This window comes from Gallus gallus, chromosome 19 (assembly GCF_016699485.2).
Source record: "Gallus gallus isolate bGalGal1 chromosome 19, bGalGal1.mat.broiler.GRCg7b, whole genome shotgun sequence".
Taxonomy (NCBI): Eukaryota; Metazoa; Chordata; class Aves; order Galliformes; family Phasianidae; genus Gallus; species Gallus gallus.
In genome coordinates, this window is record NC_052550.1 from 4,854,306 (window position 1) to 4,876,042 (window position 21,737).

The following is a 21,737-nucleotide window of genomic DNA, read 5'->3' on the forward strand; positions in this document are numbered from 1 at the left end:
GTCACATCCTATTATTTTTCCGAACCAAAGCACCGCCAAAACATCCTTTCGCTTTGGTTAAACGAGAACAAAATAGAGCGGGGAGCAAACAGGGGGGTGGGCGGATCCATTGGAGAACCACAGCGGTTGGGGACAGCTGGAGGAAAACGCAGCCCCCCGTCCGCGAGCGGGGGGCGGAGGGGCACCTAACCCAACCCAACCCAACCCAACCCAACCCAACCCAACCTAACCCAACCCAACCCAACCTAACCCAACCTAACCTAACCCTGTGCCCACCGCTTCGCCCCGCACCCCCGACGCCCGCAGCCCCGGGGCACTCTCGGCACACGCGGGCGGAGCTCCGTCCCCGGGCGGGGCCGCGGGAGGAGCAGCGGAGCGCAGAGCCTCGCGGTGCGGTGCGGTGCGGTGCGGTGCGGTGCGGTGCGGCCATGGGGCTGCGGGCGGCGCTGGGGCTGCTGCCGCTGCTGCCACTGCTGCTGTTGGCGGCCGTGCGGGGCGCGGCGGTGCGGGGCGAGCGGCGGCGGGCGGAGGTAGGAGAGCGGTGCGGGGAATGAATGGGGCGGGCGGGGGGGGGATAAGCGAGCGTGGAGGGGTTGGGGTGCTGGGACGTGGCGGGGTTTGGCTTTTCTCTAAGCGGGACGTCGGCTTGCTGTCCCTTTTGGGAGCTGAAATTGTCACTTAACATCAGACGTTGCGTCTCAAGTTGGTGTTTTTATGATTATAATTATTATTGCTTTTAGTGTGGCCAAAGTTAGCACCAAAGTGCTGTGGAAGCCTAGAGGTGAAAATGTCCCCTTGGGCTGTGTTTTCCTTGCGCTTGTTTTCGTTACAATCGCAGCTGAAGTTGGGGTGTTTAATTGGAAACATATTTACGTTCAGTCATCTCCTTATCTGCAGGCAGGATAGGAGCGGGGCCGGCACACAGCAGCACTCAGCCTGGCAGGTTTAAAGGGGGATTCAGACTGGGTGTAAGGAAGAAGTTGTTTCCAATACGGGCTGTGAGGCACTGCAAAGGCTGCCCAGACAGGACTGGTGCCCATCCCTGCACACCCCCAGGGCTGGGGGTTGTGAGCACTGATGGGGCTGTGGGTGTCCGTGTGCACTGCAGGCAGTGGGACCAGATGGCCTTTGGGGGTCCCTTCCAACTCCAACCATTCAGTGATTCTATGTGTGATGTTCCTGCTCCCATCCTGCTGATGGCAAAGATGGTATCCCCAGATGGTATCCCCAAACCCCAATTAGCCCTGTGCTAGCCTATGAGGTCAGCCCCCATCCTTCCACTGGGAGGACAGCCCAGCTCTGGAGCTATCTTCCTTCTAGTATATCTCTGTGTGTGTGTATTTAACTTTATATATACACTTACACACACACACTCAAAGAAAGAGACGTGAGGATTGTGCCTCAGGGGCTGCAAATGCAGACAGGAATGTGTTTGGGATAGCAGAGGGAGGTGGAAGCTTCAGAACCTTTAACATCCCCACCATCCCAGCCGGCAGCGACGTGTGTGTGCTTGTGCCATAACCCAATGGTGCCATAACCCAATGGTGCCAAAACCCAGTGGTGCTGGCTCCAGCTCTCACTGTATCTGCCCCAGTGATGTGCCAAAGTGCTGTGGAATGGAGCTGGGGATGCTCAGCCCGTGCTGGCTCATGGGATGCTGTTGGCTGCATTGTGCTCAGGGCGACCACGGTCACTGCAGGCAGCCCTGCAGGCAGGGGAAGATGCTCGTCTGAGTGTTCTTGATACTTCAATGGTGGAAAGGGGCCAGGAGTGGAGCATCTGGCGGGGGGGCTGTCTGGGGGCTGTTGTTGTCCCAGTCCCGAGGAGGGAGGTCTGGCTGCGGGCCGCTGGCTGTCTGCCACTCGGAATGCCTGCATGTGGGGCAAGGTGTTTCCTTGGCTGTGGCTCTCAGCTGATTTCCAGGGCTGTATGGGAGGGCTGTGTGCCTGGAAGGGCCTCTCCATTCCCTGCAGCCCCATGGTGATCCCGGCAGTCTGACCTTCCTCTCCTTGTTTCCCTCCTGGTGTGGAGGGGGAGCTGGGCATATATCATGGCTCTTGGCTTCCTGCTGTTTTTCTTTTCCCATTGTATGGAAAAGAGCCATTCCCTATTGGGGGCAGGAGGGGCTGCATGCTGAGGGTCCTGGACATCAAATGGTCCCCAAACTGTCTGACTGTCACAGCCAGAGGCAGTCTAGAGAGTGACAGTAATGAGCAGCATGGGAACAGCTCGGCGGTGAACATTTTGGTGATGCTCAGGAACAGCTGCTGTGGTGGCTGTTCTCTTATTGCCATGCACCCAGCCTTGCCCAGATGGGTTTTCAAGTATTCATGAGCTCATGGTGGAGAAAAATCATTTTCATGCTTCAAGAATGGGATTACGGGACAGGAACCAACTTGCAGTTGTCATGTTTTAGTGTGGTGATGCAGTGGCACAGGGAGGTGTGGGGCTCACCGTCCCCGAAGGTGTTTTAGGACCATGGGGATGTGGCACTGAGGGACGTGGGCAGTGGGCATGGTGGAGTGGGTTGGAGGTCTCCGAGTTCCTTTCCAACCTTAATGACTGTGAAAAGTTGTGGTAGGAAAGGCACGGGCAGTGCAGGGCAGTTGAGACCCCAAACATTCTGCTCGGGGTTCTCACGGTGCATCCACATCCCCGTGTGCAGGGATGTGCGCGGCCGAGCCACCACTTTCCCTTTTAATTCCCCGTCCCTTTAATGCAGTGCCTTCACACTAACAGGATGCGGGGAGGCGGCTCTGCCCGTCCCCATGGGATGGGGGAGACGGGTGTGGAGCATTCCTGGAAAAATCACTGCTAAACCTCTCAGAAGGCTGGGGGCAGCCGGGGCGCGGGGAAACGCTTGTATTCTTTGAAATGCAGTTTATGTGCTGGAGCAAGTTCAGCCCGATGATTTCCATCCTTTACGATGGACGATAAGGAGAAGAATGGCTTGGCAGAGCCTCCTGCCCCATGTGTGTCCCTGCTCAGCTGCACATCCTGCCTGGGGATGGGGATGGATGTTGATGGGGATGAGATGGAGTTGGGGGTGGGATGGGATTAGGGATGAGATGTTGATGGGGATGGGTTGTTGATGGAGATAGGGATGGGATAGTGATGAATCAGGGATGAGGTGGGATGGGGATGGCCTGCAGCCTTGGGGCTGGCCCTGCCCAGCCTGGCCCTGCCGATGTCTGCATTGTGGCCACTGTTGCAAGTACTGCATTGAGTTGCTGGTGGTTGGAGATGGGTGGGTGGGTCTGGTGGCCCCTGGTGTGGACGGGTCTGTCAGAAATGAGCAAAAAGCACGTGAAGCTGTCCAAGTGCATGGACTCGTGTCATGGGAATCATCAAGGTCTGATGAAAAAATAGACAGGGATTCCTGGGCTTGCTATGCTCTCTCCCACCACATCTTTATCCCTACACAAGTGAACGTACCCTGAACCCGTCCCATGTCCATCCCCTGTCCCGTTTCTGTCCCCGCAGCTGTTCCTGCAGAAATATGGCTATCTGGGAGCACCGCAGGCAGGCCGGCTCAGCCCTGTGGAGTTCACAGCAGCGCTGAGGTAGGAGCCTTTGCTTTAACACCAGCAGCAATGCATCTCCCCAGGCTGTGTGGGAGCTGTGTGCCCCGGGCAATGCGCTTTGCAGCTCAGGGCTCTCTCACTGCCAGATACCGAAGCACGAGCTGCAGAGAAACACGGCTCATTGGCACAGTATTATTTGCCTTTTATGGCCTGCTGTCCCCATTACAATGTCAGCAGCGAGGCTGAGGTTTGGAGATTTCAGAGCGTTTGGGGTTTGGCATTATCTCCCGGGTGCACTCCTGCCAGTGGGGCACAAAGCTGGCACGGGGTGGAAGCCCTGGCTGGGCTCCAGGCGTCGCTATCGGGAAACGCAGGGCTCTGACATCTCCCTTCCTTTGTAGGGATTTCCAGCGTGTGAGCCACCTCCGTCCCAGCGGGGTGCTGGATGTCCCCACGCTGCGGCAGATGGGCCGCCCTCGCTGCGGGATGGGCGATGGGGAGAGCCGCCCCTCTGCCCCGCGCCGCCGGCGCTCCATGCAGCACGGTGAGCACCGGGGTCTGGGCTGGGGGTGCTGGGCTGGTGGATGGATAGCCCGGTTCCTAGAGAGCAGGAGGGCTGGGAGCAGCCGTGCCTATGGGATATGGGCTCGGTGCCTTGTCAGCTCCTCTGCCCATAGCACAGCTGGATGGAGCCAAGGGATGGGGTGGGATGCAGCTCAGTTCTGTGCTTTCCATCCTCAGCTTGTGGCCCCCAAAAGTTCCTTTGTAGGGGTAGCAAAAGGCATTCGGATGCTCAGCTCGCTGCTGTAGGGATGCTGAGGCACTCGGCTGGCAGCAGGCTGGGGCCTGGAGCAGTGCTGGCAGGACAGAGGGGGGAACAGAGTGTCCGGCGCCAGGCAGGAAGGCGCATGGCTTTGTGCTAAGCTGGCTGTTTATCTGTCTTGGAGCAGGAAGCCACAGCTGAGCCAGCAAAGGGCTTTGTCAGCCAGCATGCTGCCAGCCGCCACGGGATACCTCAGCCGGGTCATCGGCCCCAGCTGCAGCACCGGGATGTGCACAGCAGGATGTCCCCAGCTGGGCTTTGTTCTGGGCACCTTGCTGGGCTTTAATATCCACCGGAGCTGCCGGTCCTGGTCTCTGGGATGCTGTGTGTCCTGCTGCAGGAGTGCTCTGCATGCAGGGTCAGGTGGGACGCTGGGTGTCATCTCAGAGCTGCGCCCATCCAGACACCAAGGAGCAGCAGGGACTGCGTGTGCCCCAAGGGTCACATCTGGGTGGGACAGCCAAAAACTATGGCAAAGAGGCATTTCTCCCCAGGCTTTGTCTTTCTGCCCCAATTTCATGGGACAGGTGCATAGGAAGTGATGGTCATTATATGTACCCAAACCGGCTCCAGTCTGCGGTCAACCCTCTTGCTCTGCCCCAGAGCAGCCGGGCACTGAGCCTGCCCCAGACCTCACCCAGCTGTCCTGGGCTGCAGAGGGGGATATTGGCACCACCTTGATTTGCTGCAAGGAGTTATTGTATGTCTGCAAAGCATTGCCATTGTGTGTCTGCAGAGCACTGCATAACCCCATCCTTCCCCTTTCCCACACGTCTGGAGCAGGGCAGGTGCTGCAGCTCCGTTGCTGCTCCCACTCCTCAGCACTGGCTCCAACACCCACATATTCCCAGTGCAGCCCCATGGCTTCTTTCCCACTCCCATTCGCCCCCGGCCAGATGTGAGCATCCTCCCTAGTTATTTTTCCCTTGGTGCCTTTGCTTTCACTCCTTGGAAGCCAGTCCTTGGTCTGGGCACTGATCCAAAGGGTCGAGGTCTGGATTTGGCCCCGGGAAGAGCAACGAGGCAAGGAGGGCTCCAACCGGGTGCCCCAGCTCCTGTACCAGGCAAGGTCTGGCCTGGTCCCCGGGGCAATATCTGATGGTGGCTCCATCAGAGCCGGCTCAGATCCTGAGCAGTGCCCATCCTGCAGGCAGCAAGTGGCACAAGAGGCACCTGACGTACCGCATGGTGAACTGGCCCCCATACCTGCCACAGCACGAGGTGCGCCTGGCTGTCAGGGCTGCCTTTGAGCTCTGGAGCAACGTCTCCTCGCTGGTGTTTTGGGAAGCTCGGGATGGCCCGGCTGACATCCGCCTGACCTTCTTCCATGGGGACCACAACGATGGGCTCAACAATGCCTTCGATGGGCCAGGTGCTGGTCGCTCCCTCCTCGTAAGCTTCTCTTCTACAATGGGGACTCTTCCTGACTGGGGTGTGTTGGGGGTGGAGGTGGTGTCTCCCAGTACCCAGCAGCTTAACTGAAAGTGGTTTGGGGTCCTGAGTCCCAGTCCTGCAGCTGTAGGTCTCCTGGGAGGTGGTTGAGTTGGTCATGGTTAAAGCATGGTGATGGCCTTCAAGGAGCCCTCTCACCATTCACTCGCCACATCCCTTCCAGACATGGTTTGGGTTTCACGCAGTGCATGAAATTATAGAATCATTAGGATTGGAAAAGGCCTCTCAGATCCCCAAGTCCAGCCCCAGCCCACCCCATGCTCACTGACCGTGTCCCTCTGTGCCACATCTCCATGGCTCTGGAACACCTCCAGGGTGGTGACCCCCCACCTCCCTGGACAGCTGTGCCAATGCAGCACAGTTCTTTTGGAGAAAAGTTTCCTAGCACCCAACATGAACATCCCCTGGCACAACTTGAGTCTGTCACCTCTCATCCTATCGCTGTTACCTGGAAGCAAAGCCAACTCCCACCTTGCCACAACCTCCTTTCAGAGCATTGTAGAGGGCAGAAAGGTCCTCTTCTCCAGACTGAACCCTCCCATTCCCTCAGCCGCTCCCCATAAGACTTGTGCTCCAGAGCCTTCAAGCTTTGCTTCCCATCTTTGGCATCAATGTCTTTCTTGTAGTAGAGGCCAGTTCTCATGGAAAGCCATTTTCCTTTCGGGAAGCCCCCAGAGACCTAAAATTGAAGCCTATTGAAGCAACCCAGAGCTGTTTTGTCCCCAGGGGGGGCCCTGGCCCACGCCTTCTTCCCCCGACGTGGAGAGGCCCACTTCGACAGCGCCGAGCGCTGGTCCCTGCACAGTGGCAAAGGCCGCAACCTCTTTGTGGTAGTTGCACACGAGGTGGGGCACACGCTGGGGCTGGAGCACTCGCCCACCAAGAGTGCCCTTATGTCACCCTACTACAAGAAGCTCGGCAAGGACTTTGTTCTCAACTGGGATGACATCTTGGCCATCCAGAACTTGTATGGTGAGCATCAATTGGGTGCTACTTGAGATGGTCTTTGGGGTGGAGGGTGAGGAGCAGAGGTGGGAGCATGTCCATGCCACTGTTACTGCGGGCAATAGGAACCAGACTGGGGTGCGCCAAGTGTTTGATGCCCTCTGATGGCTTGCCAGCCTTGTGCTCCTTATTCCATGACTCTCACCTTGCTCTGTCTCAGGGAAGCCTTCCAAGGGCTTGGCCATCCAGCTGCCAGGAAGGGTCTTCACTCACTTCCAGGACTGGAGTGGGGACCTGTATGGTGAGGAACATCAACGGCGGAGCCTCAGCACCTACTACTGCCACTCCTTCTTTGATGCCATAACTGCTGGTGTGTGGCCACAGGCCTTCTCCCCAAACTATCCCAACCTCTCCAGCAGCCTCTCTCCACTCTATAAGTTTCCCAGAATGCTGGGAAGGATGGGGTGGGCTGGGCTGGAATGGAATGGAATGGAATGTTCTCAGCCCCATATGGGCAACCCACGAGAGTGGGAGGGGTAAGAGGTGATGGCGCAATGAGACGGTGCTGGGTTTGGGATGTGGTACCAAGTTTCTCACCCTCATCATCTCTTCTGCCCTGCAGACACAGAACACAACCTGTATGTCTTCAAGGGCAGCCACTTCTGGGTAGTGTCAGCCAGTGGCAACGCCAGCCAGCCTCAACCCCTGCACATGCGCTGGCCAGGGCTGCCTGCTGGTATTGATGCCTGTGCCTACTCCCCATTCAGCCACAGCTTCTACTTCTTCAAAGGTCAGTGAGATGCAGGTTGTGTTGATCAATCTGTCCAGGTCTGCGACCTACATCCCAGCCTGATGCTGTGCCAAGGGGCTGGGACATTGCTGAGTCCCATGAATCATAGAATCAGAATCATTAAGGTTGGAAAGACCAATAAGATCATCCAATCCAACCATCGACCCACTCTAGACCATGTCCCCTTGTGCGACATCTACCCATGGGCACAGGCTCCAGGGTGCTGTGGTCACAAATTAGCTTTGCATCAACCCCCACTGCCCCATGCCTCAGTTTCCCCATTAGCCCAGTCCAGAGAGCAGCATTCCCTGGGTTTAAAAACTAAAGCAGAAGATGTGCATCTGCAAGGAGATGAGCTGAGAACTGCATTCTCATGTTTTGTGCCCTGTCCCTGGTGCCTTGCTGCCATCTGTAAGCTGCCTGTGGCACAGCTGTCGGGGCAGAGGAAGGTCAGTCCAGGCAGCCAGGACACTGAGGTCAGCCTGAACTTGTCATGGAAACCATTCACAAGCCTGCCAGAAAGGGACTTTGTTGTTGCAGCTGGGGGAGAGACATAAGCGGCTCTGCAGGGCCAGACCCAGGAGCAGAAAGGAGCTTTTGTCTATCCACATATCCCTGCGGGGATGGCCCCAACTGCAGTGGGGATATCTGGGGCTGCTGTGAATTTCTGTAGTAGTCTGGGTTGTCCCAGCACAGGAGGGATGTGAGTGATGTCTGTCCTGCTGTACAAAATCTTTCATCCCCATCCCTCCTTGCAGAAGCGTGGCGTAGGCACCAAGAGAGCACCAATTTGCCTCTATGCTCTGGAGCTGCTGCTTCCCTTCCCACTCTATGGGGAAGCCCAATAGGGACATGACCAGGGCCAGGTCATCTCTGGGATGGGTGGAACCCATAGGCTGTGAGGACCAAGTGATAAGACAGGAGAAAATGGTCTCAAGTTGCACCAAGGGAGGTTTAGGTTCAGTGTCAGGAAAAATTTATTCACCGAGAGGGTTGTGCAGCAGGATGTGGTTTAATGGTAGACTTGTCAGTGCTAGGTTAGCAGTTGTCCTCAGTGACCTTAGGGGTCTTTTCCAACCTCAGTGCATCTATGATCCTGGCTCATACGGTCACTGAGCCTCTCTCTTCTCCATCTCAGGTGGCCGATGCTGGAACTACCACCACTCCACCTTGATGTCTGGCTTCCCCCAGAAGTGCAGTGCCCACGGCCTGCCCCGCCACCCTGACACAGCCCTCTACTTCCAACAGCTCCGGCGCCTGGTGCTCTTCAAAGGGGCCAAATACTTCGTGCTGAGCGAGGAGACCCTCACCCTGGAGCCCTACTACCCCCGCAGCCTGCTAGACTGGGATGGTGTACCCCCTGGCACAACAGGGGCCGTGGTGCACCGCGATGGCTTCCTCTACTTCTTTCGGGATGACCGCTATTGGCGGTTCAACCAAGCCAAGCTGCAGGTGGTGGCCAATGGCAAGTGGGCTGCCGAGCTGCCGTGGATGGGCTGCTGGGATGCCAATGGTGGGCACATCCTCTTCTGAACCAACACTGAGCATCACTGGGACTAAATGTTGGCTGAGCCCACCCCACTGCCCGATCCAAGGGGTCCGCTGGTCCCCAGGCCCAGCACCATGGACAGCAGCGATGAGGCTGGGATGGAGGGGTCCCATATAGCCAGGTGGGCTGTGATTCAGCCATAAGAACACCTATGAGCCATGGAGACTGCAAACATAACATTTCTGTTAACTTTCAGGATTTTTTTTTTCAAGCCAGGACTGATTTTTGTTAATTCTTTATTGTTTTTCCATGACCAGGCAGATAACTGCCTTATTGATGGGTGCTCTGGTGCTTCAGTGGTTTTAAATGAGCAACTGAGACTGTTTTTGGTTAAAACAAGAAGAGACTTTTGGACATAACGATAGGTTTATGTCTCTATAAACATGGGTTTACAGTCTTTCAGGTGGCTCCTGGGGCCCTGCTGCCCCATACATGGGGCCAATGGAATGCAGACCCCAGGACAAGCCCAGCTCTGAGTGTGCTCTGAACAAAATGGTGTGGTTTTGAGGAGGAGGTAGAGATTTTTGGTGAAGGAACAGGGGAAAGGAGGAGCTGTGAGGCAGTACAGAGGGGCTAGAGGGCAGCAGGGGGATGGGCAGGGTGGATTCTCTGCTGTCTAATAAGGGTTATGCTCCCCTCGTGAGCAGGGGAAGTGCCCCCTTCTCTGTCTCTCTGCAATAGTATTGAGCCCTGTACTCCCCTCAGTCCTGTTCTGATTTGAGATCTTGGAGCTTTTGGGTTTGTTTTCTGTGATAATTGTGAATGAACCCTTCCTGCACAGACATGGGGCACGCACGCAGCTCAAAATCTCAGGGGATTTTTTGGTGTTGCCAAAGAGATGAGGCTGCAGTGTTTCATTTTGAATAAGATGGTAATAATGCAGCATCACGTGCAGCTTTCCAGGGGATTGAAGACCTGATGGTGAATAAGAAGAACCTCTGGATTCACAGCGCTGGCATTCCCTTCTGTTTTCATGTCAGGCTGTTGTATATTAAAAAAAAACCAAAAACTAATCTTATTATTCCCAAAAGGTCTGCACTGGAGCTGGGGCTGGAGTGGGCATTGCTTGGTCTGTCCATGTAAGAGGGTTGGGGCTGCTTTCTGGGTCGATGTCTTCCAAAAGAAAGCAAGTGATGTTTGCTCCCCGTGTTTGCTTTCCTTCATGCCATGACATGCCGAGGCATCCCACACATGCTGCCCATTGACCGGGTGTTGTTTTGTCTGCAGGGATGGTGGTGGTGTTGCAATGTTTGCAGAGCTGTACGTCGCTCCGGCTGCAGCTCCTGCACCCCATAAGGTGCAGGGTGAGGGGTTGGATGTGCACCTCGAGCTGTGTCACCATCCCCTCAGTGTCACAAGGCTCCTTTTCTCCTCCTGGGTTGTTTGTAGGACGTGCCAGGCGCCTGCCACGCATTCCCCAGCCCAGGGAAATAGCTGGGATTCTTGCATTTCCTCCCCCAAAATGGCACCAGGGTAGTCCAGAGGAACCTCAGCAGGGAGAGGACGGTGCCCTGGCAGCAAGGAACCCCCAGACTCACCACAGCCTCTCCCAGCCCCATGCTGCAAGCACATTGCTGTCAGATTTCCTTTTGCAAACCCTCATTTTGCGTTGAAGCCTATGAGGGGCAGCAGATTCCCATGGTGCCCACTCACTGCCGTGCCCGTCGTTGTTTCCCTACAGCCCCAACTCCTGGAGCTGTGCCACTCATGGAGGAGTTCAGCTTCTTGCTCACAGAGCACAGAGCACAGAGCAAGAAACCCCAAAGGAACACATGCGAACGAACCCCTCTTCATGATTATTTTTTTTACAGAACGAGGCTTGGGGTGGTTTGCAGGTGGGTCTCCATGTTACCACCTGTAGCACAGGTGGGGGTGGGGGTGGTGAGAAGGGGGGCAACCCCCCCCCTGCTTTTGGGGTCCTGAGTGGGTTGGGGTGCTGAGGGTCTGCCCTCTATCTCTGGGGACCATGGGGGACAAACCCACCCAATGGGACACAGAGGAGGAGTGGTGCTCCTGGAGGAGGAGCGGGTGCTGAAGGGTTAACAGGGAGTGTTTGCAGCCAGTCCCTTATCACCAAGGAGAAGAGAACAGCTCTTGGGAAAGAAACAAAACACCCACTGCCCAGGAGGGTGATTTCTGCTGCCCCACAGCCCTGGACCCCAGCAGTGCTCCGGCACCCCGCTGTCACCCTCCTAGTGGCACAGAGCACGCAGTGAGTGGGGTGGGGAGGTGGGCTGGGGCGTCTCCTCAAGTCCCCACCACCCATTTCCCATTGCCTTCTCCCAGTTTGGGGTCTTATGGCATAATGGGGACACCGGGAGCTGCGGTGCGGAGCATCCGTCCCTATGGGTCCAGCCAGCAGTACCTGTATGCCATGAAAGAGGACTTAGCCGAGTGGCTGAAGGAGCTCTATGAGCTGGACATCGAGGTGGGCACCTTCCTGGAGGTGCTGGAGACGGGGGCTGTGCTCTGCTCCCACGCCAACCACATCACCCGTGTGGCTGAGGACTTCGCCCACGCCTGCCCCAGCGCAGCCCAGCACCTCCGCCTGCCCACCGCCGGCGTCAGCTGCAACCCAGCAGCACAGCCGGGCACCTTCCAGGCCAGGGACAACGTGTCCAACTTCATCCAGTGGTGCAGGAAGGAGATGGATATCAACGGTAAGACCCAATGCTCCAGCAGCACCGTGATGTGGTGTGCATCCTGGCATCACTCTTGGTGATTTCCCGTGTCCCTAAAGCTGGTGCCACCCCAGCACTGGGATCTCTGCACCAAGCTGGGCTTGAACAAGCTTCTCTGGGCTCAACAGTTGGGGGTTGGGGTTGAAAAGGGCATGTGCCATGCATGGCCATCATGGCCATAAGGACACCAGGAGCCGTCCTGGCTCTGAGCAGAGAGTCTGTCCCCCTGTCCCCACTGACAGCAGTGCCATGGGCATGGGGTGAAATGCCCTCAGCTCACCCAGCCAGTGGGGTGGGGCTCTGGGACACCATAAAACATCACGGTAAGCATGGATGCATCTTTGTATGTAGACGATCAAGGGGGAGGCTTTTCCTTTATGAATTTAACCCAATGCTTTTTTAGACTCTGCCATATTCCTACAGTCTATGGGATGGCACAGCAGGACGGGCACAGATGGTGCTCTGGGGAATAACATCCCTTTGGGAAGAGCTTTGTATAATCATAGAATCACAAAATCTTTAAGGTTGGAAAATACCTCTGAGATCACCCAGTCCAGCTGTCTGCCTACCACCAATATCGCCCACTAACCATGTCTGTCCCTCAGCCTCACATCTACGTGTTTCAACTCCTCTCCATCCGTGCTCTTGTCCTCTTTGCACCCCTGCCCTGCCCCAGATGTCCTGATGTTCGAGACGGAGGACCTGGTGCTAAGGAAGAACGAGAAGAACTTTGTGCTGTGCCTGCTAGAGTTGGCACGCCGTGCCGCTCGCTTCGGCATGTGTGCCCCCACCCTGGTGCAGATGGAAGAGGAGATCGAGGAGGAGCTCCGCCAGGAGATGGAGCTGCCTCCTGCAGACAACCCCCCGTCCCAACTCCCCAGGAAACCCCGGGACCTCCACAACCTTGACCAGATGGTATGGGGGGTGGGAATTGGGATTGGGATAGGGTTGGAGATGATGGAGAGGTGGTGATGGGGTTGATGGAGACAATGGGGATGGGGGTTAGGATGATGGGAGTGGGGATATTCGGGATGTGGACTTTGGGAAGGTGGGGATGGGGATGTTGGAGATGATGAGGATAGGGATGTGGTGATGGGGATACAGTGATGGAAATGTGGGGATAGGGATGATGGGGCTGGAGATGAGAGAGATGATGGGTATGGGGATGATGGGGATAGCCACCCCATGCCCCTTCCCATGGGCCCTGGTACAGACTCATCTTGCTGCCCGCAGGTCCAGCACCTGGTGAGCCGCTGTACCTGCCCTGTCCAGTTTCCCATGATCAAAGTGTCAGAAGGGAAATACCGTGTGGGTGACTCCGACACCCTCATCTTCGTTCGGGTGAGTCTGCTGCACCTCATGCATCCCAGGCACAGGCACCAGGAGTCCTACTTTGCTCCCATAAAGCCTCTTCCCTATATCCATCTGCCAAATGGGGCCAACGTGGGGTTTTCAAGCATTACCCAACGAAGGATGGGATCAGTGGGAGGTTCCCATGAGGCCATCCTGACTCTCACTGGGGTGACAAAACAAGCGGTGGGACAGCAGTGGGATCTGAGACCCCCACGCCTCGGTGGTGTGGGGAGAAGCAGGGCTGACGTTGCGTGGCTTTGGGTGCAGATCCTGCGGGAGCACGTCATGGTGCGGGTCGGGGGCGGCTGGGACACGCTGGAGCACTACTTGGACAAGCACGACCCGTGTCGCTGCACCTCGCTCTGTGAGTGCCTGCACCCCCAGCCCTGGCTATGATGGTGGAAGGGGAGAAGTGTGCTGCTTTTGGGGGTTTTGTTGATCCTTTTGGGGGCATTCGTTGGTTCCTTTGGGGGTTTTGTCGGTGCTCTTGGGGGTGTTTGTTGGTGCTTTTTGGGGTGTTTCACTGCTTTTGGGGTGTTTGCAGAGGCATCTAATCCTGATGCTTCACTGAGAAATCTTTGCTTTGGGTGGATGGCTCTTGTTGGGTGGCTCTGGTGGCCGCTAGAGGTCATGGCAGACTTTTGGAAGGAGAGGGACCACTGCAAGGCCGAAACCCCTTCAGCATGGAATTCGGCTCTGCAGGAGCGCCCCATACTAACAACACAAGGAGGGAGGCTTTGGGCTCCATGGGGCTGCAGTCTGCAATGGGGAGGGTCCCCACTGAGCTCCGTCCTTCCCCGCAGCCCACAAACAGCTCTCCAGGACCAGACCCCCCCAGCAGCCGGTGCAGCACGAGGTGCGGCTCTGTGCAGCCCCCCCGGCCCCCGGCCACACACACCCCACTCTGCTGGTCAGCCGCTCACAGAGCCCACTGCCCCCCATCACCTGGGCACCCCACGGCTACCGCCACCAGCCCTGGACCCACACCACCCCCAGCCCCCGCCAGGAGCCGGCGCAGCCCCGGAGGGTCCCTTCATGCAGGTGAGGCACTGAGTGGCTTTGTACCCTAAATTGCCTCTTTTTCTAGTGCTTTTTCTCCCATCTCTGTACCTGGTGTGGGGCTGGATGTGAAGTCTCTCTCCTCACCGGGCTTTCTCTGATTGCAGGACACCAACACTGAGGTCACCCACTCGAACCATCTCCCCAGGGCATGGGGCTGCACAGCGGGCACCCACCCCATCCCGGGGCACTGTAGGGACCCCCAAGGAGCCACACGGGAACCCCCCAAAGGCAGCAGCACAGAGCAGGGGCACAGCCCCCAGTGCTCACCTGGCACCATCACGTCCCAAAAGCACTCAGCAAGGAGGTGGCTCATCCGGGGCAGCTTCCAGGCATGTGGGGGTCCCCACCACTGTAGCACCCCGAGCCCACAGCCCCATCAAGACCTGTGCCCCCAGTCAGCAGCAGGATGCCCACAGAGCAGCACAGAGCAGGAAAAGCCCCAGGGAAGGGAACCAGAGAGCCCTTGGATGTAGCCATCCATCATCACACCCAAATTCCCTGAATCAACCTCCGAAGCAGGTCAGCAACATTAAAACTCCAAAGAAAACCAGCTCAGCCATCTGCCGGCCCCCCACACCTCTGACCCATTTTGCAAATGGATGTGAGAGCTGTGCTGCTGGGGAGAGTCCCCAGTGTCCCCCTCTGAACCCAACGCCCAGGGACGCCGAGAGCCCCACGGTGCCAGGGAGGGTCTGCAGCCATGACAGGGATGTCTCAGGGCTGCGGGGGTACTGGGGGCACTCTCAGCCCCCTGACTATGGGAAGGTGCTGGAGGAGCTCACCCACAACCGGCAGCCCCTGCGTCCTGTGGGGATGGGCAACAGCATGTCCTCAAAGCCCTCAACCACACAGTGTGCCAATATCCCAGCTGGGGGGTCCCTGGAGGGGCCAACTGTGGGGGACCAGACCCCACAGAGCACTGTGCCCAAAGCCCGGCGGTGTCTGAAGAAACCCGAGCGTGTGCCCTCCATCTACAAGCTGAAGCTGCGCCCCAAGGTGCGTCCCAGGCGGGACCACCGGCCCGGGAAGGGTCCCTCACGCATCCCCACCCCACTGGGGCAGCGCCTGCCCCGTACCCGGGGTCAGCATCGCCCCACAGCCCTCCCAAAGCCCCCACAGCCCAGGGATGCCAAGCCCTCATTGAGTGACAGCAGTGCGTGGCTCACTGAGGATGATGACGAGGCATGGGTCTGAGCCATGCCCATTGGTTTGGGTCAGGGATGGACCTACCCATTGGCAGAGCCGTGATGCCAAGGTTGCAATGCTGATTCCCATATCTGGCATTCAACCAAGCCAACTACCCCACTCTTCAGTCTTCCCCACCTGCACAACGGAACCAACGATGCTCATGCCTCACTCAAAGCCCCACCCAACCCCATGAGCTGCTCAGGGCAGGGGAACACATGAGTACCATGTCTGTGCCATTGTCAAACTGCTGTGTTGGCACTTCCATGGCTGGGGGCTGTTCCAGCAAGGATAGAGCCCATAGGGTTGGTCACTGCCCCACCAAGGCAATGGCCATTGGTGCTCATACCAATAGAGCTCTCCCAAAGCCTTCTGTACCAGCAGCTCTTCTGGGTGGGTGATGGAAGAAGACCCAAAGGGTTTTGGGTCTGTGGTGGAGCTGCAGGGTCCGGCGCCATGAGCAAGGAGCAGCGAGGCGAGTACAGAACAAAGGGGACAGACCTGATTTTAATTGGGTTCCAAATAAAGGGGCGCAGGGTGGTGTGGACACCTGGGGATCTCCAACAAGAAGTCCATGGGGAAGAAAATGCCATGTCCAGGCACTGCGATGCTCACCGAAGTGGGAGGAGAGGAGAAGCATCCTCATCAGCGCTGCACCCAACCCCACGTCACCACTTGGTCACCATGTATTGGGGCAGAAAATGACATTTTCCTTCCTGCTTCCCTTGGGGACAGCTGGGGACATCCCCAGCCCCCCAGGATGGGAGCGGGTTATTTCTGCACGAGGCACAGATCCAGGTAGGAAACCCACGGCGATGGCTGGCGAGCGGTAACACTTCGTACTAAGGGTTTGTTCATGGGGAGGACAGTGGAGCTCCATTACTGCTGTGGATGGGGATGTCCTGGCCCCTGTTGGCTGCCAGCCCCCTGCCCACATTTTTGGGGAGTGGGGTAATGCTGCCAAAGCGGTGAGAGTCATTATTACTGATAGAACTTTTCTGTCTATAAAATACAATATAATATAACAATTATATTTATAACTTTTTTTTTCTTCAAAATACTAAATAGATGCTATAAAAACCTGTAACTAATTGTGCTATAAACTGCAGGCTACAGGGTTATAACAAACAATGTATTGGCTTGGTCACTGATATGTGTATGTCGGAGCACTATATAAATGCTTTATTAGTGGCATTTACCAAGGAGTTTCCTTCTCAAACCATTTGGAGGGGTAAAGCCAGCAAGAGGCCGAAATGTGGGTTGTATGCGCTGACAAACCCCAAAGAGATGCGCAGAGGGTTTGCTGTGGGGGTGATGGGAGCTGCTGCCTTCCTTGGCCACACTCATCCTCTCCCCCAGCTCTTGGCCACAGGCTCCCTCCTGCCAACTTTTCTGGTTTTGTTTTTTTCTGTATTTTGTTTTGGGAAGCAAGGGAGTGGGTCTTGGTTCCCAAGGTGGCTGCTAGGACTGGGGACCAGAGGTGGGGACATGGGGACCGATGGCAGGGATCGAGCAGGAGCCGATGGCAGAGATGCAGGGCTGCGCTGAATGCAATGGATTGGAGCTCGGTAAGGGGGACTCTTAATAGAAAGTATTACCAGGATAGCAGTGAAGCTCCTGGGAAGTAGAAGCTGTCAGAGGGAGGAGATAGTGGGTTTTGGTTGGTTCCTGCTTGAGTGTCCCCATTCCACAGAGGGACAACTCACCGATCCCTGTGCCATTTGTACCCCAGCAACCACTGTGCCAGGCTCCAGGACAGGAGCGGATGACCCAACGGTGGGAGCAAGCCAAAAGATTAACTCAAAATAAGTAAATAAGTAAATAAATAAATAAAATTAAAAAAAGAGGCTCACTTTCCCATTAGCAGTGTGCACAGAATGAGGGAAAAAAAGGATGGAAATACACCTCCAGCTCCCTATTGCTTCGGAGACTGCCTTTGCATGGGAAGCATCTCCATTTGGATGGATGGACAGATGGATGGATGGACGGACGGACGGATGGATGGATGGATGGATGGATGCCACCTTCCCCTGGGGGAGGCCCTGGTGGGGCCAAATCCACCCTGGATCTTTATTTGAGATGCTGAGCTGTGTCCAACATTCATGGCAGCAGCTTTGCCCCTGAAACCAAGGGTATGTCCGGTACAGCCTCTGTGGGGATGGGGCATAGGGGGAGAGGATGAGGCTTGGAGGAAAGGGAGCTGGTTGGAGTGGAAAGAGCACTGTTGGGGAAGGGAAATCAAATCGGACTGCCCAGGATGGGCACAGAGCAGCAGAAGCCCACGGAGGCAATGCAGTGAGAAACCCTAATGTGAGGACATGAGGTCTGTGGGACAGCGTGGCTGCCCGCAAGCAGCTCTGTTGCGCAGAGAAGCAGAGCCCATTGGGACTCCATGGACAACTGTGGCATCTCCATCCTGGTCCAACCCAATGGTGCTCACTGCGTCCCCAAAAGTCATTGTAGGGAAGAGACAACTGAGGTGTCCCCAGTACAGCGTCACCCCAATGGAAACGGGTGTCCTGTGGGGGCACGGTGGCACGGGGGGCTCACATGATGGTGCATCGGTTCCTGCGCAGGGCCCCCTGGAAGCGGATGGTGGTGTGGACGTGCTTGCAGCGGGCACAGCCCACGCTCTTCAGGAGCTCACTGAAGAGCAGCAGGATGTGCCAGTTGTACTTGGCCGAGCACTCAATGTAGCCACACTTCCACGTCTTCTTCACCAGGTTGGAGACGTTCCAGCGCGGGATCACCCGGCCCCGTTGCAGGTCCCTCTTGTTGCCCACGATGATGATGGGAGTCTCCGAGGTGCCGATGACCCTGGGATGGGCAGGAGGGCAGCACCACGCAGCCATGGGCAGCTCCCATCCATCCCATCCGTCCCAACGTGGCACCAACAGAGCCATGTGCCACCACCATCCTGCCCACCGTCATGGGCTGCCTCTCACCACATCCCCTTGTCCCTCTCCTTGGCCACCCACTCAACTATGATCCACACTACCCCAAGCTGCTTTCCCAGCCCTATCCACCTCTGAGTCCGTTTTGCTGTCGTATCGCAGCTCTCCGTCATCCCATCCCCGCAGCCCCACCAGGAGCATGCACCCGCTGGCAAATGGCCCCTACCTTGTTTCCAGGATCTGCTGGCGGATGGTTTTGATGTACTCGAAGCTGTCAAAGCAACAGATGTCATAGACCAGGATGTAGGCATGGACGCTCCGGAGCCCCCTGCAACACACGTCTGCCCACTCCTGCAAGGTGCAGAGAGGGATCAGTCCTGGCGTGCCCCTCAGGATGCCTGCATCGCTTTGGGACCAGGCATGTTTGCACGGGGAAAGAAGCTTGTAGGATCCACCACTGGGCATTCTACACATATGTAGGACACCTGACCAAGAGTATTGCATTGTGCATTTCACACTTTCCATTCCCCCAAGCCCCATCCCATCTCACCTCTGCCCTGCCATGTCCCTGTGACTCTTCTTCATTAACCCAGGGGAAGGATAATGGGATTTGCCAGCCCTCAGGGTTAATTGAGTACGTGAGCATCATCTGCCATGTCATTCAATGACCCTCTGCTATTCTGGTTCATTTCCCACTGACCTTCCATTTTCTGGACATTATGTGTAATTTTTAAACTTCCATGAGCCCCTCACCTCCTGCCCCATGGTGATGTAATTATACCAATTACAAATCCAACAGCCCGGCCCTGGCAAAGGCACAGCCTTCAAATCCCTTTTCTCCCATATTAACCTACAAGGATGGGTCAGTGCTGATGGCTGAGCTCAGGGCACTGCCAGGACAAATCCAGTGGCGAGGGCTGTGCTGGGATGGAACCGGGGTTAACCACGAGCCCAAGGGTTACAGAGGAAAATGGATCTGATAGGTTGACGGTTGGACTAGATGATCTTAGTGGACTTTTCCAACCTTAACGATTCTGTGATTCTGTGAAAATGGCTTTTTCCCAAAGGGGATGTATGCCCAGGCTTAGAAGAACCACAGTTATGCACAGCACAACCTGACCCCATGGCAGCATTGGGCAATGGGTGCGTGGTGCGTTGGGTGGTGGACATCCAAACGTGTTGGCTCCATGAGCCCTTCACTCAGGGACAACAGATGGGACCCCATCCCCCAGGGTCGGCCATCATTTGGGGCTGAAAAGTTGCCAAAGAACCGACACTTCTTCCCAACCTCAACACGATCCTCAGCTTTTAGGAAGTGAACCCCCACGGCAGGAGGCCTCACTCCGTGCCCCTACCTGCAGGGTGTTGACGGGGAAGGCGGGGATGGGCGGAAAGTCCATGATCTGCAGGTCGTGCACGTGGCCGTTCATGACGACGGCGGGCAGGTAGACGCGGCGGGCCGTGGTGGGCACACAGACCTCGCTGAACTCGTTGTAGAGGAACTGCCTGACTATGGCACTCTTGCCCACGCCCTGGGCTCCCAGCACGGCGATCTTGAAGGTTGCCACCATCCCGCCGGCCGCCGGCCGCTGCCCCAGTGCTGCTCCCGCGGCGCCGACGCTGCATATTCCCGTGCAGGGGGGCTCAGCCCCATTCAGGATGCATTTCCCCTCTGGGACAGCACATCACTGCGGGGCCAAGAGGAAGACTATCATGTCCCAAACCCTGTGATGTGGGGGCATTTCCCACAGTGCTGATGGGGACGGCCACCGGCTGCTCTATGCCCTGAGCTGGGGAATCCATCTCCCCAATTTGGACAGCTGGAATTGCCTTTTGCTGAAGGGGGGATTGCTCAGAGCCTGCAAGTGACAGCTTTAATGTTTAATTTCAGGCTTTGAGCGCTTCAGCAATTAACTTGATGGAGGCTAATTTCCCAGCCAGCTGACAGGGTGAGCTGCGGGCACACGTGGTGGGGGCCCCAAGGCAATGGTTTGGGCACAGGAATGCAGAAATGGGGTCAGAGGATTCCCAGCACCCGCTGGCACTGGGGTCCCAACCAGCTGCAATGGGAATAGCAATGTCAGTGGGACGGGTCCCACTGCATCTCCCATCCCTGGGAGCCACTCCTGCTGTATCCCAATGCATGGATGCTTTTCCCAGTTAGTGATGCTCTCTCTGCTTTCCCTGACAAACATCCTCAGGGCACAGGGCATGGTCCCTGGGCTGTCAGAGGCTCCAGCAGCCCCATTTCACCCCGAGTGATGGTGATATTTGCCCCAGGGAGAGTGTGGCCGTGGCCGTCCCCATTGCGTGGACCCAGCAGGGCCTGATGCCGCCCAGGGACAGGGACTCACCCCGCTGGGGCCTGGCTCTGCTGGCAGAAAGCAGTGTCATGGCCAGGCCACCCTGCTGTCCCCATACCTCTTTCTCCTCCCAGTGGGGCCGGGGATGGTGGAGTCCTGCAGCCCCATAGGGTGCCGTGGGGACACGGGGTACCCCAAACTGCTGGGCAGTGCCATGCCACCACCCTCAGCGTCCCCCAAACACTGTCCCTGTCCCAGGTGGATTGCTGCCCTGTGGGCCCTAGGGATGAGATTGCCCCCAAAGCACAGGCAGCTGCCCCGATGGTGGCAGCAGCATTTGGGGCCACAAAAGGAAACTGCGGCCTGGATGGGGACATAGCGGGGACAGAACTCAGCAGGGTGAGACCCCCGTGTGGGGCAGGCTGCAGGGCATCGTGACCTTGTGCCCCCCCCCCTCCCGTTTGCTGCCCGCGGGGCCTCATCCCACTCCCCGCAGCGATGCTCCGGGGCAGCACCGCATCATCCCCCCCCCCCGGAGACCGCGGGGGTCGGGGCCGACCTGAGGATGGAGCACAACGCGGGGGTACCGGGGCGGGGGATGCGGGCACCGCACAAATCCACCGCCTTGGGGGGAAAGGGAGGGGAGCCCGGCCGAGCTCCGCCGCTCAACTTCAGCCGGGTAGCCCCTCGTTGAACTTCCCCCCTTCCCACCACCACAGCTCCCGTCCCCTTCCCGTCCCCGCTCCCCTCCGTACCTCGCGGCAGCGGCGGTGCTCCGGGCCGGCGTTGTCCCGGCGGGCGGAGGAGCCATGCGGCGAACCCGGTGCGGGGCGGGCGGCCCCGCTGCAGTGAGTGCCCGGCACGGCCCCCGCCCGGCGCGGGGCTGCGGGGGAAGCGGGGCCGGACGGAGGGAGGGAGGGAGGGACGGAGGGAGGTAGAGCCCCCTCTGGGGATGGAGCGCGGGGAGCGATGCGAGGAATGCCCGAGCGATGAGGAGGCGGCACAGCGCCCGGAGATATGCGGGGAGGGAGGGAGGCAGCGCAGGGAGACGATGCGGGGAATGCCCGGAGCGCGCTGCGGGGAGTCGGGAAGGACGCGGCTTCTCCCGGGGCTTTGGGAGGTGCTGATGGGAAAAGACCCACCCATGTGCCCCCGGTGCGGCAGCGGCTCAGCCCT

General features: G+C 57.5%; 3 protein-coding genes across 4 annotated transcripts; 2 read left to right on the forward strand and 1 right to left on the reverse strand.

The window, feature by feature from the left end:
* Window positions 1–369: 369 nt before the first annotated feature.
* MMP28 (matrix metallopeptidase 28) lies at window positions 370–10,226 on the forward strand. Its single transcript, XM_415771.7, has 8 exons — window positions 370–530; window positions 3,484–3,563; window positions 3,926–4,068; window positions 5,498–5,719; window positions 6,526–6,771; window positions 6,965–7,114; window positions 7,367–7,534; window positions 8,673–10,226. The coding sequence occupies exons 1-8, from the start codon at window positions 429–431 to the stop codon at window positions 9,065–9,067; spliced, it is 1,506 nt and encodes a 501-aa protein (XP_415771.6). The 5' UTR covers window positions 370–428; the 3' UTR covers window positions 9,068–10,226.
* Window positions 9,620–16,495, forward strand: GAS2L2 (growth arrest specific 2 like 2). Of its 2 annotated transcripts, XM_046902576.1 has the most exons (7): window positions 9,620–11,295; window positions 11,370–11,743; window positions 12,441–12,679; window positions 12,998–13,105; window positions 13,385–13,481; window positions 13,921–14,158; window positions 14,284–16,495. In XM_046902576.1, the coding sequence occupies exons 2-7, from the start codon at window positions 11,389–11,391 to the stop codon at window positions 15,371–15,373; spliced, it is 2,127 nt and encodes a 708-aa protein (XP_046758532.1). In that variant the 5' UTR covers window positions 9,620–11,295; window positions 11,370–11,388; the 3' UTR covers window positions 15,374–16,495. The 2 variants fall into 2 exon arrangements, with proteins under 2 accessions (XP_046758532.1, XP_004946562.1); XM_004946505.5 differs by having other exon boundaries at window positions 9,620–11,743.
* Window positions 15,845–21,440, reverse strand: RASL10B (RAS like family 10 member B). Its single transcript, XM_001233673.7, has 4 exons — window positions 21,317–21,440; window positions 19,614–19,946; window positions 18,485–18,609; window positions 15,845–18,181 (listed from the first exon to the last, which is right to left on the reverse strand). The coding sequence occupies exons 2-4, from the start codon at window positions 19,827–19,829 to the stop codon at window positions 17,911–17,913; spliced, it is 612 nt and encodes a 203-aa protein (XP_001233674.1). The 5' UTR covers window positions 19,830–19,946; window positions 21,317–21,440; the 3' UTR covers window positions 15,845–17,910.
* Between the last annotated feature and the right edge of the window lie 297 nt (window positions 21,441–21,737).

Excerpts from the sequence above, each read along its gene's own strand:
- MMP28 (XM_415771.7), top strand. The coding sequence starts at position 429 with ATGGGGCTGCGGGCGGCGCTGGGGCTGCTGCCGCTGCTGCCACTGCTG. Across the intron at positions 531-3,483 it reads GCGAGCGGCGGCGGGCGGAG|CTGTTCCTGCAGAAATATGG; the intron begins GTAGGAGAGCGG and ends CTGTCCCCGCAG. Across the intron at positions 3,564-3,925 it reads GAGTTCACAGCAGCGCTGAG|GGATTTCCAGCGTGTGAGCC; the intron begins GTAGGAGCCTTT and ends CTTCCTTTGTAG.
- GAS2L2 (XM_004946505.5), top strand. The coding sequence starts at position 11,389 with ATGGGGACACCGGGAGCTGCGGTGCGGAGCATCCGTCCCTATGGGTCC. Across the intron at positions 12,680-12,997 it reads TCCACAACCTTGACCAGATG|GTCCAGCACCTGGTGAGCCG; the intron begins GTATGGGGGGTG and ends TGCTGCCCGCAG. Across the intron at positions 13,106-13,384 it reads ACACCCTCATCTTCGTTCGG|ATCCTGCGGGAGCACGTCAT; the intron begins GTGAGTCTGCTG and ends CTTTGGGTGCAG.
- RASL10B (XM_001233673.7), bottom strand. The coding sequence starts at position 19,829 with ATGGTGGCAACCTTCAAGATCGCCGTGCTGGGAGCCCAGGGCGTGGGC. Across the intron at positions 18,610-19,613 it reads TCCCCGTCAACACCCTGCAG|GAGTGGGCAGACGTGTGTTG; the intron begins GTAGGGGCACGG and ends TGCACCTTGCAG. Across the intron at positions 18,182-18,484 it reads CAGCAGATCCTGGAAACAAG|GGTCATCGGCACCTCGGAGA; the intron begins GTAGGGGCCATT and ends TGCCCATCCCAG.